Source organism: Chanodichthys erythropterus, chromosome 5 (genome assembly GCF_024489055.1).
Source record: "Chanodichthys erythropterus isolate Z2021 chromosome 5, ASM2448905v1, whole genome shotgun sequence".
NCBI lineage: Eukaryota > Metazoa > Chordata > Actinopteri > Cypriniformes > Xenocyprididae > Chanodichthys > Chanodichthys erythropterus.
The window spans coordinates 34,644,516-34,666,233 of record NC_090225.1 but is presented as its reverse complement, the minus strand read 5'-3'; the positions used below and the strand labels follow the sequence as shown (position 1 = coordinate 34,666,233).

General features: G+C 36.3%; 1 protein-coding gene across 1 annotated transcript in view; it reads left to right on the top strand.

Moving 5' to 3' along the window:
- Positions 1–21,718, top strand: part of zgc:171482 (zinc finger protein) — a 135,361-nt gene that overhangs the window by 20,636 nt on the left and 93,007 nt on the right. The window contains exon 2 of the mRNA XM_067385523.1: positions 17,708–17,812. Within this exon, the coding sequence (XP_067241624.1) occupies positions 17,708–17,812 (105 nt within the window). The remainder of the gene's footprint in view (positions 1–17,707; positions 17,813–21,718) is intronic.

Genomic DNA, 21,718 nt, shown 5'->3' with positions numbered 1-21,718 from the left:
TAATAGGTGCCCTTTAATATTTAGTCAAAGATACTGTGATTTTTTTTCTGGGATATATCACACAGAAAATTTGCCCTGACAGATATCATTGAAATTGGTGTCCTGAGATATCACACCTGTCTCTGACAGCCATCGCCAAAAAACAAGACTTCAGGATGCTGTTATTTAGCCAGTCAGAAGATCTGGAGACAGTCTCTGCATGTCAGTCATTTTGAGCATTCAGTTTTGCTGACATACCGTATGTTTGGAGGGAGGATTTTTAAGGGAAGATGGTCTAATTCAGTGGCCAAGTCAGTGGAAGTTAGCGAAACGGCTTACATTGACTTGCGCGTAGGTTTGAAGGTTGCGTCTCGAGAGACGTGGTAGAGAAAGAGCATGGCATTTTAGAGCGTCCAGCTCTTGGTGAACAGAAGTCAGTGTGGAATATGAAAATCAATATTTGTATAATCTAGAGGTTTGAGGTTGCATGACCCTCTCAGAAGCACCTGTATCAGTGTTTCTTGGCTTGTTTCTCTGTCATTATTGTGACATTAATATAATCTAATGAACAAACCCTTCGGCTAAAGTGCAAGTAAATGGTTTCCTTTTAGGAAATACATGAATAAACAGGCTTTCAGCGTTATCGTTTGAAAGCATGCATCTAATATACAGTGGATGTGTGCATCCCATCATTCCTAGAGAGGGTTTAGCAGCCAGGGCTAATCCTCTGTCATCTTGAAAGTGGGGTAAATAGGCATTTATTCAAAGGCTTTTCTTGGAAGCTCCGATATCAGCTACAGCCCACATTTAGCCCCAGACCGTATCCAGGGCATTGTGAAATGAACCAAAAAACCCTGGAGAGCGGAGGTGTTTGTGCGATAGCTCGCACACAAACTGAATAATGGACGAGATCGTGGAAAATATATCTGCGCTACACACTAACAGCCTACACAAAACATTAAGCTGCAAGTTTAACAAAGGGGCATTAGCTCTTTGGTGTCTTTCTCTGCTTGAAAGAGGGTTTCTCATGGCTCTGATTCCTATTTGGACTGACATGCTGTAGCTCTGTGGTTGGGGGTTGTTCATCCAGCTTGGAGGCTTTTGTTGCTGTGCCATCTTCATCTCTCATCTCTCATCTCTGCTAAAAATGGCAAATCTCACAGAGACCTTCCACTGATGGGCATGATGAATTTGGCAGGTATAAGGACAGTGGGAAACTCCCAAAGGTCAAAGACTCGGGACTGTCTATAGCAGTGATGTGTGGGAGAATTCTGAAATGAAGAGGCAAAGTCTCTCTCTGGGTTGGGCTTTAGTTCAGTCCAATAAATGTTCATGTTTCAGCTCCATTTGATGTTTTCAGTGTATGAAACATAACTTATCTTACACTGCAATTAACACTGTAATGTTTATAGCCGATAATAATTGACATTGCATTTATAAATGCACATTAAAGTACTAGTTTTCCAAACCAGTCATATCAAAGTCATTTTTACTAGAGCTGTCAATAGACCCTTTTCACAGACTGTGATGACGCGTTTTAACGGACATCAATATCGTAAATACTGCAAAGTTTTTTATATTTTCATTTTTTTTTTTTTTTTTTACGTTTATAACACTATACTTAGTATTATATTACCTTTGCATCAAATCACAAAAAACTACTTAACGCTACTCTGTTTCTAATACAGCGGCTATGTGAGTGACGGTAAAAATGACATCTTTCTATCTTCTGACTGCCGTATCAATCGCAGAGTTTTTCTTTTGCTATTCGAGCAAATGGAAACAAAAAAATATATATTTAATGTACTCTCTCATTTGCTGCTATAGAATTTTACCCAATTATGACGACTTCCGCTTCTGAGAAACCCGGAAAAGGGTCTATTGATTTTTCTAATCTATTTTCAGCCTATTGAAAATGCAAAAATTAAAAAAAAAAATTTTTTTTTACATAATATACAGATTAATTAATCACAAATAATGGAATATGTCACTGCTTTTTGCAAAGTTCCCAAATTGAAATACTATTATATATATATATATAATATATTATTGAGAGAGATGAGTAAAACATTGAATAGATATTTTAAAAAAGTGGCTTTAGGAGTTTCCATGATCATCGCATTGCATTTTTAAATGCTGTACCATGTTGCTGTCTCGAGATCATTGTGTTATGACGTTTGTGACGTTTTTTGATTCCATTAATGGTTGTCATGTGTGATACTTTAATACAAAACACTGACAAATTCTGTTTCCAGTGCCATAACAGTGCTAGTGAATCTACAGCTCAATTCGTATACTCTGGATCAGAGTGTTGTGTATCATTCTTTTTTAGTGAATCAAAAACCTACAGCGTGACCAGTGAAGTCCTAAGCGATTGAGTCTTATGAAATGGTTCTTTTTAGCGGATCAAAAACCTACAGTGTGACTAATGGTTAGAGAGTCAGACTTGTAACCCAAAGTTCACGGGTTTGAGTCTCAGTACCGGTAGGAAATGTAGGTGCAGGGAGTGAATGAACATAGTTTTCGTGTGTGTGCACTTGGTTGGGTTAAATGCAGAGCACAGATTCCCAGTACGGGACACACTTCACTTTTTAGTGATTAACTAGTGTAGTCCGAGTCCGACTTATGAACTCAATCTTTATAGTGAATCTAACAATGTGTAATAATGTTGTATATTTATTATTGAAAGAAATGTATCACATAATATTTGGCAATGGAATGGCATTTTGGGCCAAATGTTTTTTTTTTTTTTCTCAATAGTTCTAAAATAATTATTTATAGTTTCACAATTTTTAAATTCCTCAACATTCCTTTGGGTCAGGGGCATGATTTACTGCATCAGTTCACTGCATCTTTAACCCATATTCATTAATAAACACAACACAGCACATTTCCCATGTATTTTTGACATAATGAATGTAGTGTATGTGTTTTGGGGACTTGATGATGTTTCTGTCCATCTGAGACGTTCTTCTGGGGCATCTGTAGTCTGTAAATGAGCTTGTGATGCTAATGTTGTGGTTCATTACCCACTGAAATGAAAGCATACAGTAGCTCACTGCTCACTGGAGTCCTCAGTTAATACAGTGCCTTATCTGACTATGCAAATAGTGAGAGGGAATAATCTATATTAGCTTACTGACTGGGTGGCATTTTCAAACAGTCTTAATGACCAGGTGGGTCAGCACAACGTATTTGCGGTTCTGAAATTTAAATGTCACTGCTTTCTGATAGAGTTTGCATTTCAGGAAAAGAAAAAGAAGAAGAAGAAACATTTTATGAACATAGTGTGTTATATATATATATATATATATATATATATATATATATATATATATATATATATATATATATATATATATATATATATATATATATATATATATATATATATATATATATATATATATATATATATATATATATATATATATATATATATATATATATATATATATATATATATATATATATATATATATATATATATATATATATATATATATATATATATATATATATATATATATATATATATATATATATATATATATATATATATATATATATATATATATATATATATATATATATATATATATATATATATATATATATATATATATATATATATATATATATATATATATATATATCAACATATTGAATTGCATGCCTATATAATATATATATATATATATAATATATATATATATATATATATATATATATATATATATATATATATATATATATATATATATATATATATATATATATATATATATATATATATATATATATATATATATATATATATAGATATATATATATATATACATATATATATATCAACATATTGAATTGCATGCCTAATCAAAAATGCAGCACATTATCACAATATCCTGTGCTAGCTAATCAAAAAAGCCTTTCTTAGCTAGCGCTAACTGAAATACACAGAAAAAGGCAAAAATTTGGCCATTTTATGCTGTATAAACGATTTATATGGACACTGTTATGTTTGCTTCTGTCTCTTTTTTTCTGATGTGAGGGTGTGTGGCTGATAAATAACTCAGACACTTGACATGGCATATTAGTGGAGCTGCTTTTCTTCATGATTGCTATGTTACTGCACAAGAGTGATGGAAACGGGCCGATAGTGTTTGCAGCAATACTGCACATCATTCACTGTCACTGCAAAGGGGAGAACCTCTCTTTCTTTCAGATGTTTTAATCAGCAGTGAGTCAACCTGTGGGATGGAATCGGACAGGAAATGTTCCTAATTGCGACAAGAAAACGAAGCAGATGAAGAGATTTCTGAAGCTGCTCCTCTTCTCAATGGGGTTGGTGGGGGAAGAAATCGCGAAGGGAGAACGGAGGCCCAGATCTCTTTCGTCTTTTAGCTGATGTATTTTTAATGCTTCCCTCGTGTTGGTGGATGGGCGAAAAAAGTTCTCATCAACTTTTTAGGGTCGCTTTGAAGAGATGTGGCTGTGGGATTCGGTGTCAGTCATGGGAGCCTGAGGCTTTCAAGCCTGCCAACATTAATTTCATTTACATACACGTTTCTCTACCTTTAAATCAGAGTTTTTACCCCATAGAGACTGATGCTCTGCTGGGTGGATTTGGGCCACTTTGAAAAAAAAAGAAGAAAAAAAGATCTTTGATACTGTAACCCTAATCCTTACAGTTGGAGCGCTAAAGCATGTAATAGTGCTGATTATCAGATTACATGGAAAGCGTTTAGAATGACTGTCTGTGTGCATCTTTGCTGCAGCTGACAATCAAATAATCCTCTCTATATCAAGTACAAAACAGCACAGCTTCATGATGCTTTGCATCATTTGACACATATAGCAGCACATGGAGAATGACACTCTCCTTTAAAAGAACATTTGTAATTTGCCATTCTAGAGCGTATAAGCACATTTATTTAAAGAGGCCTAATGATATCATATGGTGGAAAACTTCAACTCATTTACTGTGCCAGCAGATGTCTGCCGTCGTTCAGCTCTGAAGGTCACTCATGACTCTGCCTAAGTAGGCCTGAATCTTTTTCGATACTTTCATTACTTTGTAATAATATTTTTTGTTCATTCCTATTATTTCCATTACAGTTCAATTAACTCTTTCCCTGCCAACACTTTTTTTTTTTTTTTTAAGTTGCCAGGCAGCATCAGCATTATTGATCATTTTCACAAAATGTTCATGGTCCCCAGAATATTTTGTTGTATATCAAAAGAAAGAACAGAGCTTACTTTATGCACATACTAATAATCTTTTTCATTGTAATCCTTTTATTTTTAATATTTGTCATGTTTGTGTGCTGTTGCGCATCCCTGTGTGTTTAATAAGCAGAGTGTATGCGTGTTGTGCACCGGCGTATAGGCGCATATTACTAATGCTCTCTTTAAAGGTGCAATATGTAATATTTTTGCAGTAAAATATCCAAAAACCACTAGGCCAGTGTTATATATTTTGTTCACTTGAGTACTATTTGTAAATCTTGAGAAAATTGCAATTTTAACCAAGGCTCCGGGACGTGTGAGGAGTCGCCTGTCAATTGCGCCATACCCACGTTAACCCTTGGTTTCCGGTTTTATTTTGTAGAAACCATGGAAACACCAAAGACGCTTTAATATTTACATGTTTTAATAGACAAGGGAACAACTGTTTTGATATATTTATAGACAGAAAACAAATTGTTATATAGCTTAACATGTTTAGTCTTATTGTTTAAATGTTATTTTCGTGATTTTTTTGCGAGTACCATGCTTTACCATGACTCAGAGAAAAACACTGTTTTGTAGCTAACAAAGCATAATCAGATGCCGTTTTATTTTTAGTAACAGTAATACAGCATTTTCTCCATCATACAATACGTTTTAAAATTAATTGCATGCCATTTATCAACACAAGCCATCCAGCATTTATTAATATGATATTCTAAAATTGATCTAGCTTACTACAGTGTAGTGTTGTCAAAAGTACCGACTTCGGTACCTATCGGTACTGAAATTTTAAAAACGTGACGCTTTGAGCGCTGTTGAGCGGATTCATAAACATCTCTGATTGGCCATTGTTTTGACGCGCTCATCGGATATGCCTGTGATTGGCAACAATGATCAACGCGTGGGAGCATTTGAAAGCACACGGAAGTGTTTGAATTTGAAAGCGTTTTGAAAGTGGGAGCGCGAGCGATTGAAAGCGTCTAACAGTGGACCGATCCGCGATAGACGCCTGCTTTCAAACGCTCCTGTGTGTATCTGTGTAAGCAATTAGTGAAGAGATTAATTGATGACTATTTACAACGTTTTTACAGCGTTGATCATTGAAGCCTATCACAGACATATCCGATGAGCCGTGAAAACAATGGCCAATCAGAGATGTTTATGAATCCACTCAACAGCGCTCAAAGCGTCACGTTTTTAAAATTTCAGTACCGACTAGGTACCGAAGTCGGTACTTTTGACAACACTACTACAGTGTGCAACAAGTATCTCACAGCAGCCGCTGAGCGAACTCAAAGAGTAACGTTATAACATAATTTTCAACACACTCAAATGTATGTAATATGATAAACAGAGCTGCGTTACCTCATACTCATGACCGGAAAAGCGGAAGCGGCGCCGGCGACTGTGGCATAATAAAAGCTTGTGGCGCGTGTTGCGCAATCGCTCCAGCGGCCTCATTCAGTTCCCACAACACTCGGTCCTGCTCTGCTTCATACTACAGTAATGTTAATAATCACATCAATGAACATAATTTCTGCCCAAGTCCTGTACCGATTATTTTCCGCCGGCTGTGAGGTGGAGGCAACATGTCCCAAGATTCCGTGCTCAAACTTGGCATCATTAAGCTACACATTTGTTTTCAATAGGCCTCTAGCAACCTCTAGCGGACAGAAAATTGTACATATTGCACCTTTAAATAACAACAAAAATTGTGCCATTGACTTTAGACCAGGTTTCAATTGGTCAATGGCTCAGTCTATTTCAGTTGCGTCAAAATAGTAACACGCCAGCAATGCGCCTGAACACACCTCGTTTTCATACAAGCACGCCCATGGGTGAACAGATGGGCGCAATGCATTTGCTATTTAAACAACGTGTTGCAGGACGTGATATCGATAACTGCGTTGGGCTGAAACTAGCAAAAAACACTTGCGTCACGCCTTGGGCCACATTGCACCGGGTGTATGATAGGACCCTTAGTCTGGATGGGATTCAGAACGATGATCAAACATAGATTGAGTTGATCAGGTCCATCAGCTTCACAGTCTTTATCTCTTCCTCGGTCTACATTTCATAATGTTAGACATTTTGATTTATATGCTGTTTCATGTTTGATAATCGTGTTATATTACACATACATAAGCAATGCTTCTATTGCTTAGTCCTGCTTCTTCTTTACTTGTGTTTTGAACTGGAGATTCTGTACTCTTTCAGAAGATGCATAATAGCGCCCCTACCATATAACAATGAAAACATGGATTGCTGGAAAATTAAGTCAATGGCAGGGAAGCGTTGTGTCATAAAAGAGAGAAAATTTTGTCAATGGTGCGGAAAGAGTTAAAAACAAGTTAGAAACCTCTTTATATGGAGAAAATTTGAAACTGATACCACAGACTCTCTCTGCAGCTTCAGTCGCGAATAAATTATGATATTGTTATGCATTGCAATGCATTGGACCTACAACATGTGCTACATGAGCTGTGTATTCTGCCATTACTATAGAATATTTTGCTTTTAAAATGTAAAAATATAAAGTCTATTCAAGGGTTCCTATAAAAGTGAAATGGACTTTCCTTGGAAATAGACAATTTTTCTTGTCTACTGCCATTCTCATCATATTTTAGGATAGTCGCTAGTGAAGGGTTTGGGACTGTGTGTTCTTGTGATGCCATCAGCCAATCAGGGTCACCAGAAAGTCATTATCCTGTCCAATACAATATAAATATTAGATCAATAGCTTTTTTACTGGAGACTAACTGAAGTGAAATAAGTTGAGGTAGCTACTAAAATTTTCAAAACTAAAACTCAAATAAAAAAAAAATATATATATATAAATATGAAACTATAAATAGAAATATAAAAAAAAAATAATTAAAGCACATAACAAAATTACTAAAACTGAAACTAAAATGAAAATCAAATCTAAAATGAAAGCTAATTAAAAAATATTAATATAACACTGATTAAAAAACACTAATTTGTAACTTTTTGTGTATCAACAAAACATTTAATTAAATCACAGACTGAAGACTTTTTTTTAATTACAAAGCCAAACTCTACACAAATCCAAAGTTATATATTAAAAACTGACCATAATGTAGTCTCAAACATGATCAGGTGGTTGGTGGTTAAAAAGCCAGTGAAGCCACCTGCAGTGAAGATAAATAAAACTCTTTTTTTACTGTTGGACCTGCATGCTCTCTTGAACAACACAAGTTATGAATACCTCAGCAGTGATTAAAGCGATGCATGAACTTCTGCATCCACAAAGGAAGGGCGGCCCATTTCTCTCTGTATCTTTCTCCCATCATCCATCACTGCTTTTTCCCTCTGTGGAACACCACGCTTTATAAAGAAAACAAGTGTGTTAGTCCTCTGTCTGACAGTAGCATGAGGTGAGAGGAAAGGAGTGAGAAAGAGAGAGCTGTAGGGGAGGAATATAAAGCTGTTGGTGGTTTCACCACATGGGCTGTGAAAAAAAGAAAAGAAAAGAAAAAAAAAACAGAACAACATCAGCATGTCTGTCATGATGGCCTGACCTCCCCACAGTCGTGGCCAGCTGTCAAGAGAGCAGGAGGCAGATGGGAGAGGGAGGTATGATGAAGAGGAGGAGGAGGACTTTCATGAGTAAACCGCTCAAGACACGTGCACCACGTCCCACAGACACAGAAATCAAAATCACGACTCTCTGATGTGTGGTCCATTTACACTTACGCAAGCAAACGTGGATTTAGTCTGGAAAGAACTGTTTTGTGAGGGTTTTGTATGTGTGGCTGAGTGTTTCTGTCTGTCTGTCTATCTACCTATCCTTTCAAACATCAAGGCTTTTTACAGTTTGTCTCTTTTTTCGAAATCAGTCTTAACATCCTCTAAACTTTAAGCGCAGTTGTCACAACTGTTTGCTGGAACATCAGAACTATATTGCATGTCTACAAAATTACAAAACATTTAATTCATGCTTCAAAACATAGTTGTTGTTTTTGGTTTAGATTCACATTGATGTTTCTGTCTTTTATTTTGTAATTTGTCATAGTCATGTCTCCTGTTTTAATGTCATGTGATTCCCCTTTTCCCTTTTGTGATCCTGCCATGTGGTTCTTAAGTTCATGGGTCATGTTCTGATTGGTTTATTGATCAGTTCTGGATTCTCATTGGTTCATTGTGTTTTGTGATTACTTTCAGGTTTGTATTATTTCATTATCCCTTGTGTATAAAGCCCTCATGTTTCCATTGTAACTTGTCTAGTTTTGTTTCTATATAACCTGCTGTTGGTGAGTTTCTGTTCATACTCTACTCTACTCTACTCTACTCTACTCTACTCTACTCTACTCTACTCTACTCTACTCTACTCTACTCTACTCTACTCTACTCTACTCTAGTCCAGTTATCACACTGAGCTTTTTAGATATAGATTTCAATACACAAATAGGGAAAAGTCAATACTGAAGTACACAAAAAGAAAACGAGCATTTGTATTTATACAATACATTTATTTTTGTAGAAATATGTTACATGTAAATTCACAGTTGCTTGTTAATTTTTCCACACTCTTAAGTCTTCCCCTAACACCACCACACACTCTTGCATATCTTCATATTCCTCCTTCACAACAAGCAACTGTGAATTTTCAATTTACATATAACACATATCTACAAGAATAAAGTAGCTGCTGCTGTTTAGGGTTGTGATGTTCCTCAGGCACGTGCAGAGGGGGGAGAGGGGGGGTTTGAGTGCCCCTCTCAGACAAATAGCAATGATAATACTGTGGTCAATAAAACAAATACATTTGAATTATAATTAACACGACAATGTGTACAATAGTAACTAATCGCTCAAAAGTTGCAAAATTCCTGTTTATTCTGTCAGTCTGAGGGGTAGCTATGGGTTGCGTGCATTTTGATTGGCTGACTGATTTTTCACACTCTCTGTTTGAAACCTAGGCTCTCGAGCCATATTTGGTTCTTTCACTGAGTGCCTATGGCTCAACGGAAGAAAAAAAAAATAAAAAAAAGCTATTGTGTCGATTTAATTAAACATCATATATTTTAAAAGGTGGCATAGAATTGAAAATTGAATTTACCTTGGCATAGTTGAATAACAAGAGTTCAGTAGGCTACATGGAAATGACATACAGTGAGTCTCAAACACCATTGTTTCCTCCTTCTTATGTAAATCTCATTTGTTTAAAAGACCTCCGAAGAACAGGCAAATATCTCAACATAACACCAACTGTTATGTAACAGTTGGGATCATTAATATGTACGCCCCCAATATTTGAATATGGCAGCCCATGTTCAAGGCATTAGACAAGGGCAGCCAGTATTAACGTCTGGATGTGCACAGCTGAATCATCAGACCTTATGCAGGTAAGCAAGCAAGGACAATAGTGAAAAATGGCAGATGGAGCAATAATAACTGACATAATCCATGATTACATGATATTTTTAGTGATATTTGTGAATTGTCTTTCTAAATGTTTCGTTAGCATTTTGCTAATGTACTGTTAAATGTGGTTAAAGTTACCATCGTTTATTACTGTATTCACAGAGAGTCATGTCATTATTTTCATTATTAAACACTTGCAGTCTGTATAATTCATAAACACAACTTTATTCTTTATAAATCTCTCCAACAGTGTGTAATGTTAGCTTTAGCCACGGAGCACTATCAAACTCATTTAGAATCAAATGTAAACATCCAAATAAACACCATACTTACATAATCGGATATGCTGCATGACGAACACTTTGTAAAGATCCATTTTGAGGGTTATATTAGCTGTGTGAACTTTGTTTATGCAGTGTGTTATAGAGTTGTGAGCTCGGGGGCGGGGATTGCAAGCATTTAAAGGGGAAGCACTCTGAATCGGCACATATTTAATGATGCCCCAAAATAGGCAGTTAAAAAAAATTAATACAAAAAAAAAAATCTATGGGGTATTTTGAGCTGAAACTTCACAGACACATTCAGGGGACACCTTATATTACATCTTGTGAAAAAGCATTCTAGGGCACCTTTAAAATATTACATAATTCATCAATGCCCGTTTGTCATGTATAATACACCAACCAATCGTGATCTGGCACAAGAAGTTCAAATTTCATGTGAAGTGGAGCGGTATTTTTCAATTCTAATTCAGAAATCGTTTGAAAATTACATGGACAGCGATTTCTGCGGTTTGTCTTGTTTTATAAATCAAACTTTTTATTCATCAAAGAATCCTGAAACAAAGTATCACAGGTTATAAAAATAGGTTTATTAAAATAGAAAACCATTATTATTAACTGTAATAATATTTCACAACATTACTGTTTTTCTGTATTTTTGATCAAATAAATGCAGGATTGATGAGCATAAGAGACTTATCGCAAAAACATAAAATTATGATGTATTCACACACACACACATTTTTTTTTTTTTTTTTTTTTTTTTTTTTTTTACATTGCCCCTGCCCCAGAGGAACTCTCTGCACATACCTGATGTTCCTCCATGTTCAAAAATGATAGTGATTGTGCTTGGCAAACTCTGTATTCAGTATATGCTTCCAAACTCGATTGGCTGATTGGTACAGTAAGATTGTGATTCCCATTTCTTTTTGCCTTTTGCCAATTTAGCAGACATTGCAAATGTTGCATGTTTATTGAATATACATGTATGTCTGACAGATTTTAAAAACTCAGTGAATCGTTTTGCATGTGATGGCTCACACGATGAAAGAATGTTTCGAAGTTGTGAAGAGTTTGACAGTTTCACTGAGAATCAACACATCAGATTTGTTCAACAAGCCATGTGCACTTAGTTGTGCAGACAATTGTATTTACTCTTGCACATATGCACCAAAACACATGCAATTTGCTTAAATCATTAACAAATTCAAATCTGATGTGAACAAGAAACTAATTGTTCAGAGATCTGAACATATTGTTTTGAGAAAAAAAAAAATCTCATTCAGATCTTTGTTTTTCAAGTAAAAAATTATGTATTGCTGCACCTTTTTTTTTTTGAATTCTGCATCCTGTTTGCTGTTTCAAACTCACCTAAGTGGTTGTAGTATTAAGCAAAGCAATATTGCACACCTGTGAAAGAGATTTTAATTAGAAAATAATGTGACAAAGATCTACATGTACATATTAGTTAGAAGTTATCATTATTAATATTACAAATCACATTATTTTATTAGAATAAATACTTACATTCATACCCCCAGCAATCTCAATCAGATAGAGCTCATTCCATCTGTAGTCGTGTCCTTGATAGAAAGTTGCAAATAAATGTATTTTGAAGATTTTTTGTTTTCTGAGGAAAGAAAAAAAAAAAAAATCGTGACTGCCTGAACACTTTAAAGGCTGTCTGTGGAAATAAGAATTCAAGCTTATTAAATTAGACTAGCATCGAGGTGCTGTGAGAGATCACTGATGTGTCACAATATAATTATAATCACAGAAAATTAAATTGTGTGTAACAGGTTCTGTTTCTGAATGCGCACGGAGGGCTTGTTTTTGGAGCTCAGATTGAAAGAAATCTTTAATGAGGACGCAGAGTGAATCAGAAATAAACTTTATTATGTTACATGATCATTTTCCTCCTAGGTTATTTTAATTAAGATTCTAACATCGGGTAGAGAAAATCATCCATGGAGCGAAAGCAAATGTTAACTCATAAGTCTCCCATAACTTCACTATTGGCCAAATCGGATTAATTTTGCAACTTATTCTGGTTAAGAACTATTAACACAGAAAGAGGCTCCAATTTATACCCACATATAAATTGACCAATCACTTTATATTATTTTTATGCGAAGTTCAGGGACAGATAAATATGAAATCAGAAACTAAAAGTGAAATATATGGGTATGCTCAAGGATATCTCATTTAGTTGCTACTAAGTGAATCAAACAACACTCTTGAGGGAGAAATTCAATAAGAATGAATTGTGCTTGCTGATGTTGTTTACTTGCTCACATTGCCAGCATTGTTTTAGCATCAGATCAACTAAAGGAATTATGCAAATCAGGTAATGGCGCCTACAAAATTAGTGCTCCTTACAATTTGCATGGGATTTTACCTAGCTTGCTGGCGTATTCCTAGTGCTATTGTAAAGAATGCAACAGACTACTGCAGCGGTTCAGCATTGCTCCAATCCTGTGATCCACACACCTCAATCGGCCCCTTTGCATACCAAAGCGTGCCGTGTCTGGATGTTAATTCTGACAGAGAAAAAAAGCTTTAACAAGTCTCTTTGCATAGAAAGAACAAAAATTTGTTCTAAAGAAAAGATTCAATGTATAGTGAAATGCTATACCAGCACATATAACAGGTAGGCTTTATGTTGAAATACTGTGCACTCTGGACTCTCGATTAGCTCCATACAAGCTATCAAATAATGATAGTCTGTATTAATTCAGGAGAATACTGAAGATAAGGTCCAGTATGTTCCCAGCTGTCATGATGAGAACCATCTGATATCTCATTGTGTGCTCCATATTCCGCCATTGGCTGATTATTTTGGCCTTTATCTGAGATTCTTGGGTGCTTTGAGTCATCGGTCTGACACATGCCGTCAGGCTGATGTGTACCCATCAGTCCCTGCACACTAACTGCACCTGAACTCCTTAGCTCCGCATGCGGGCTCTTCAAGAATCAAGATTGACCACACTTGAATTCCACAAGTGCAACCTCAACACTAACCACAGATTGCCATGTCTCCAACACTGTGAATAATTGATCAGAATCACCCTCACTCACAGATGGTGAAAGAGCAATGTTGAATTCTCATGACACTTTGCTTTTCAATTATACATCGAGGTTTTGGTTTGATGGGTGGTTTCCTCAAATATCTTATTCATTTTTTAGAAATCCTGAGCTTACTGTAGTTTTCTTCTGTGATAAATGCTGAATCCTTCCTCTGAATGCAGAGTGTAGCTCAAATCAGCTCCAAAACACCTGCCTGGAAGTCTTTAGTAATCCTGAAAACCACGATAAGCTGGTTCAGGTGTGTTTAATTAGGATTGGAGCTAAACTCTGCTGGACAGTAGCCCTCCAGGAACTGAGTTTGACACCCCTTATGTACAGGAACAATGGGTTGTGAAACATCTTTTTTTAACCATCATTGTTCTCTTCAGTAAAACAGTGGGAGAGAAATCATTCCATGTTTCCACACTGTTGGTCACGTTCTGAATATATGTTTGACCTTGAGAAAGGCAGGTCATTTTACATATTGCATACTGTAGCTCTTCACAGCCTGTGCCAACAACTGGAAAACATTCACAACTGTTCTCAGCAGAGAGTGAAAAATAGATTAAAGGTGGGGTATCCATTTTTTTCAGTTACACTGTTTGAAAGTTAGTCGGCCGATACCAACAACAAATGTATAACCAATCAGCTTTAGGGGCGTATGACCAACCTGGTCTCATGGGAGAGACGTACCCATGGGCACGTTGTCGCGAGACACAAAATTATGTCTGGCCGCAGTTTCCGACAGAAACAAACGCTAGAGGCCGGTAAAACGTCAATGAGCACTTTGGCTCGTTTTCACACACAGTTTCGACGATGACCGGGGTCGGATTATGGATTCGTAAAGCCTCGTTTTGACTCCTCACGCAATATCATGTCACGACTTCAAAACGCTTCTTACCGGAGTGCCCGATTTGTAAACAAACGTACTTTGGACTTTCCGGCTCTACGCGTTTCGCCTTTTTTAGCCGCAACCAAGCTTGCTCAGTAGCTCAGCCGATACGGAGTTGGACTTACGACGAGGAGTTGATTCCTTCACCCTCCCTGCCTGTGTATGAATCCTGCAAAAGGCGACTGACTGGGGCAAAAAAAAAATAAAAAAAAATCTAAAGATCTAAACGAGCTGAAAAGCGGTACACGATCGCGGACGCTTCTTACATCACGTTTGCTTTTGTTAACGCCATCGGGTAGGTTTAGGCGTAGCGTCGGTGGGACGTTATTTTAAAACGAAACGGAGCGCAAATGTCAAATCGAGAACAGCAACGATTCGTCTAAAAAGCAACGTCATAAAAACGTACCGCATTCACCCTATTATCTGCTCCGGCAAAAAAACAAAAGGAACATGCTTTTAGCGCCGCTCAGTGGACATTTCACAGCGAAACAGCAGCGAAATGTACTCACTGGCACGTATTTCGTGACTCGGGAAAACGTGCCCACGGGTATGTTTCCGTCATGAGACCAGGTTGCGTATGACGGTCATGGAGACAAAATGAGCAAGAGGGAGATTTGGGGGGAAAAAAAAACAAAAAACAAAAAAAAAACGCAGCAAGAGAAATGATGAGACAATACAAAAGAGCTCAAAACAATATCACTGGAATGAAGGTTTATGACTGGGCAAGTGCTTTAGGACTGGTGTTAATTTTAGAAAAGGAGCAAGGAAGAGAGGGGTGGGTTTGTTTGGGTTGATTTCAAATATCAACACTGTCCAACAGCTTAGTTGAAATAATGGATACCCCACCTTTAGATATTGCCGTTTTCAGTGCAATGAATGCGAGACTGCTCACTTCAGCTGTGTTCCCAAACCTAGTGAGCATGTTCCAAATATAAAGGTTTTTTAAAACGTTGTGCAACATGTATTAGAAAACACTCAAGCTAAAATGGCAGCATCGGATATAGTGTTCATGGATAAAGCAATCCCAGAATGCACTGCACTTAGATCAGTGAAAAAAGTCAAGAGAAATATTATGGGTGTGCTAAATTACCAAAATCAAAAAAGATTTATAGAAGATACACAGTAGAAGATGTTCAGATATTCACAATGACTTTACATTATTAAAAACAAGACACTCAAAACATTAATTCATTTTTAAATATGTTTGAATGAGCCACGGGCAAAGATGTGCAAAATAGTGGAGTTTGAAAAACTTTACAAAATGTATTCTTTTTAGGAATGTCAAATGTTAACTTAAGATAATACAAACCTCATTTCCAGAAAAGTTGGAACATTTTGTGAAATGCAATAAAACCAAGAATCCATGATTTTTTTAATTCTCTTTAACCTTTATTTATTTGTCAGACGTACAAAGAGAAGACTTCCAATGTTTTCACTGGCCAAATTAATTGTATTTTGTAATGTTGATTTTGATGGCTGCAACGCACTCCAAAAAAATTGGTACAGAGGCACGTTTACTACTGTGTCACATCACTTTTTCTTTTAATACACTTTTTAATTGTCTGGGAATTGAGGATACTAATTGGTGAAGTTTTGCCCAATCTCGCTTGATACAAAACTTCAGCTGCTTAACACTCTGTGGTCATCGTTGTCTGATTCCCCTTTTCATGATGGGCCATACATTTCTGATAGGAGTCAGATCTGATGGCAAGTCAGTCACATCCACATGTATCACATGTAGCACATATGTGAGACCTGACATTGTCTTGATCTAATGACCATGGACTTCCCATGAAAGATCCTGAGGGCAGTATATGTTTCTGTACAATCCCAATATACAGTATGCCTCAACATAAATGTTATCTTCACACATATGTGAGTCACCCATGCTGTTTGTAGTGATGCACCCATATACCATTGTCGCTGCTGAAAGTCAGGATGGTCACTTTCATCTTTGTGCACTACGACCTCAACATCCTTTTTTCCCCAGAAACAAGCTCAGTGGACTCATCTGACCACAGCACACATTGTCTTTTGGAACATATGAGATGAGCTCAGGCCCAGAGAACTCACTGGAATCTCTGCATAGAACTGATGTATAGATTTCTCCTTGTGTAACAGAGATTCAAGTTGCATTTCTTGATGCAGTGGCAGACTGTGTTCAGTGACACTGGTTTTCCATATCAAAAGCCTATATGGCTGTATTTAACACAGCAGCATGGCAGTTTCTCATGCAGTGCCATCTGAGGGCTCAAAGGCCAGGCACATTCAACTGAACTGACCCGCCTCCAATAGTTACTGTTGCTATATCCGACAAGCCATGCCGCTCTCACGCCACACGTTGTCACGCAGTGAAAAATACATCCAGGAGCAAAGAGGACACTGACAACACGTCGAAAGACAAGACACAACAGGTTACTTTTGATATGAAACAAAGTCTCAAATTTCAAATTTTGTAATTTTTAAAGAAATTTACATAATAAATACCATTTTGTGGCTTTTTAATGTGTCGTGACAGATCGCTGTAGTGCCTCAGATCAAGCGGCTCATGACTCTCTTCTTACTAGTTAATTTTTATCATCAAATAAACATGAATGAATCACATTTTAACCACAGAAAGTCCACCAACGTTAATCTACTAACTCCCCTGACTGCTTTTTCGGCATTATGATTGGTTAGATCATCTGTCAATCAAACTCACGGTCAGTTATCTAATGAAATTTGGCACAAAATAATAAGCAATAAGATTTTTATGCAGTTTTCAGCAGTGAGAGCTCTAATGCCTTCACTTCAAATATGCCACTATACACATATTCATGTAATGAGTTCTGTGAGTTTCACTGTACTTTGTGCGTGTGTATTTGTTCAGATGAAGTCTGCCGGAGCTGGTGATGAAGGACTCTTCACTGAGAGCTACTGTAACATCTGCAACGCTCAGCTGATCTCTGAGTCCCAACGTGTGGCACACTATGAGGTAAGCACTCTCTCACACACACACACACACACACACACAAACACCAGTGACACACATTACGTTAAAAGCAGGCCTCATCAATTGATCATCAGGGATGTAATAATCATTTGTAACCTAAATGCTTCTCTCATGTATCTTTCAGTCGCTGCTTTTAAAGTTGTAATGCAGTGCACCTTTCCGCAGACTCACAACCCCTTCATAAGTAACCCAATGATTGATCATTAAATAATCATCCTCCTGCATTATTTACATCTCTCACACACGGTTCCTGAGACCACAAAGTATGCAATCACTAGATTAATGAGCGCGCTAATGAGGACAAACTCCTTCACACAAAATCAGTGTAGCTGAGGGAACGTGTCTGTTCAACAGGATCGTTTGGCCAGATTGGTTTACGAAGAGAAGCCAGCAAGATATATTCAGCATTACGGTAACACTTCAGGTCTTCTGTCACTGATCCCTGCGATCCCTTGTCTAGAGTAAACGCTCTCAGATGTCACAGAGTGAGGCTGATGTCCTCAATTACGTGTGAACGAAGGCTGGATTTAATTTATTTAAATAAACATAAGCATTTGCCCTCAAAGGGCTTAAATGGGAGATTTTGGCCATTCAGAGGAACGGTCATTTCAACCAGCTGTTGCCAAGTAGACTGAAAATGATTAATCCAAGTTCAAGTCAGAATTTTTCCACAATGTTTTCCCCCAAACTAGGTAAAAAAAAAATTTTTTTAAATGAGCCACAGACAAAGCTGTGCAAAAAAGCTGATATTCAAAATTAAATTTTATATGAATGTATTATTTTTATATGAAATATTATTATTTTATATCAATATATTAATGCTTAACTCAATATTTTTGTTCTACATTTCTCAAATATTATATTTAATTTGCTTTAATTTTGCTTTCTAAAAAATATTATTATTATTATTATTATTATTATTATTATTATTATTATCATCATTTAAATTTATAAAAAAAAAAAATGTATGTTGGAAAGTGTTTTAGACCAAGTTTTAACTAATCATTTTATTGAATCCTCTGGTTTTTCAATTAAATGAATCATTGAAAAGGACTATTCAAAGGTCCATAGTAATCTCAATAGTAGAGATGGGAATTATAATCAATTTTCTGATTTACTAAAAAGACAGGATACAGGACTCATTTATTTAGAAATCATTTCAGTAGCGTGAAACTAACATATTGCCACATATTTTAGGAAACATAATGGGAAAATAATGATGCATTAAAATAATTTAAACAATATTTGGTAACACTTTATTTTAGGGTCTTTTAACTAGTTGCTTATTAGCATGCATATTACTAGAATATTGGCTGTTTATTAGTACTTATTAAGCACATATTAATGCCTTATTCTGCATGACCTTATTCTACATTCTTTATCCTACTCAATACCTAAACTTTGCAACTACCTTATTAGTCCTATTAATACGCAGTAAATTAGGAGTTTAATGAGGGAAAGTTGTAGTTAATAGTATAGATGTGCTCCCTATACTAAAGTGTTACCCAATATTCACAATGGTAATGTGGTTATTTATTTTTTTTAAATAATGTTACATATAAAAATATTATCTAATATATTACCTAGCCCTACACCTCAGATACACAGCAGTTTCCCCAGTATCCAGAAAGACTGCCGTGTCCTGAAAGAAACTCCAAGTGGATGAACTCGTCACTATGACCAGTTCATTTCAGGCCCTGAATCAACCCGGCCATTTCCCTGGAGAGGCCAAGAGAAGGAAAGGGAGAGAATGAGAGAAAAACAGAGAGACAGATAGAGATGTTCTGTGTGATAACATGAGTCCGCCGCACCACAGCACACATTAGAGCCTTTCCCCTGGGACTGAGCCACACCAAACTCTCTCCACCTGTCAGAGCAACTTTAATGGACTTTCGGATATCTCGGGGCCTTTTCCTCTTTCAATTTCTCATGCTGTGTGTGAGTGTGTGCGTGCATGGCTGATAATCTGATGGATAGCTAACGGACATAGACTAAAAGCTTGGCTTTAATGTCTCATCTCAGTCTGGAGAGAAACCTTGTTACCTGTCGACTGCCCTTCACTCTCTGGACTGGACGCTTCTGTCTCCTCCATATCACTGCATTGTTTGTCCTGTCCATTTCTCCATTCTGCTTTTCTTTTTCCTCACTGTTTATTTCAGTTTTCACCTGTTGTTCCTGCCTGTCTGGAAATAAAAAAAAACACACATGACACATATAAGTGTACCATATGAACAAAATCTAGAAGATTCATAGACGATACAGAACATAATCAGATATTCATAACACTAAATATTCATGTTAAAAAGGATTTCCTGATAATTTACTCACCCCATGTCATTCAAGATGTTTATGCATTTCTTAAGTCAAAGAGAATTTAAGGTTTTTGTGGAAAACATTCTAGGATTTTTCTCCGTATAGTGGACCAGTTACCAACGGGTTGAAGGTCCAAATTGCAGTTTCAGTGCAGCTTCAATGGGCTCTACAGGGTCTTATCTAGCGAAACAATGTAATTTCCTAAAAAAATAAATAAAAATGGTATACTTTTTAACCACAAATGCTTGTCTTGCTCTGCGATGTTCCATGCATTACATAATCACATTTGAAAGGTCACTCGTGACGTAGGCGGAAGTACCATGGTGGGGCAAAAACCTCCATCTCATTTTCTCCTCCAACTTCAAAATCTTATGACATTGTTGTTTTACTTTTTTTTTGCCATTTGACTTGCTTTTTTAAACCTTTGCTCGGTACTTCCACTTTCCAACATGACTACGTAATTTATTTTCGACTGAAGAAAGAAAGACATAAACATCTTGGATGACATGGGGGTGAATAAATTATCAGGAAATTTTAATTCTGGAGTGAACTAATCCTTTATATGAGCAATATCACACGAGTTGCTGTGCAATATGGCTTTATATCAGCACGGCTGTGATTCGGCCTTAGGCAATCACAGCATGCTGATATACAGCCATATCGCACGGCTACTCGTGTGATATTGCGTTTATACAACAGTTCAACATCACATGTGTATATAAATAAATAAATAAGAACAACAACAGAGTGTCTTTAAAAACCCTCTTCTGTGTGGAACTACTTCCTTCCACTACGGAATCAAATCTCAAATTGACAGTTTGACAGCTGAGCCCAAGCCTCCATTACTAATTCCAAAATGTCACTTTAGAACTAGTAGCGAAGGAACGTTGAGTCGCCTCATTGAAACTCACTGTGATATGTAGAGTATTATGAGAGAGAGATCGCCTGAGCGAGTGTATTACCTGCATCTGGCTTATATTCTTCAGGTTAATCTTATTTTCATAATCACAAAATCAGTTTGAATGTCCACTGAAGAAAGCGATATCTTTGTCTTTTTAACATTTAAGACATTCCCATGACTAGTCAGTGCATTTGTCAGTTGCGTCTTGTAAGATGTTTAAAGTAAAAACAATGTCCTTGTTTCCTTGTTTCAGTCCATTTCAATATAGGAGTCTTTGTGATTGCTGACTCACTCATGAAGACAGTCTTTGCTGCCATCTCATGGTGTATTAATGTAACTTTCACTGAAGTTGAAATCACTAACGGACTCTTTCTCAATACCAAAAAAAAAAAAATATATCTCAATATGTGGCGATACTGGTAGGATATTGCATGGCTGGAGAGACCTCTCAGTTTTATACTAATGTAAAAAAAAAAAAAAAAAAGACATTACAAAAATAAAAAGATTTTTTACATCTAACATCACTTATCTAGTGATTAGGAAAAAATTTGTTGTCAATTTAACACAAGGTAAATATTCTTAAGATAAAATTTTAGTAATTTGCTTTGGCATCACAATGACAATTTAAAAGCCAATAATTTTGTTTTGTTTTTTTCTCACAAAGTATAATGGAT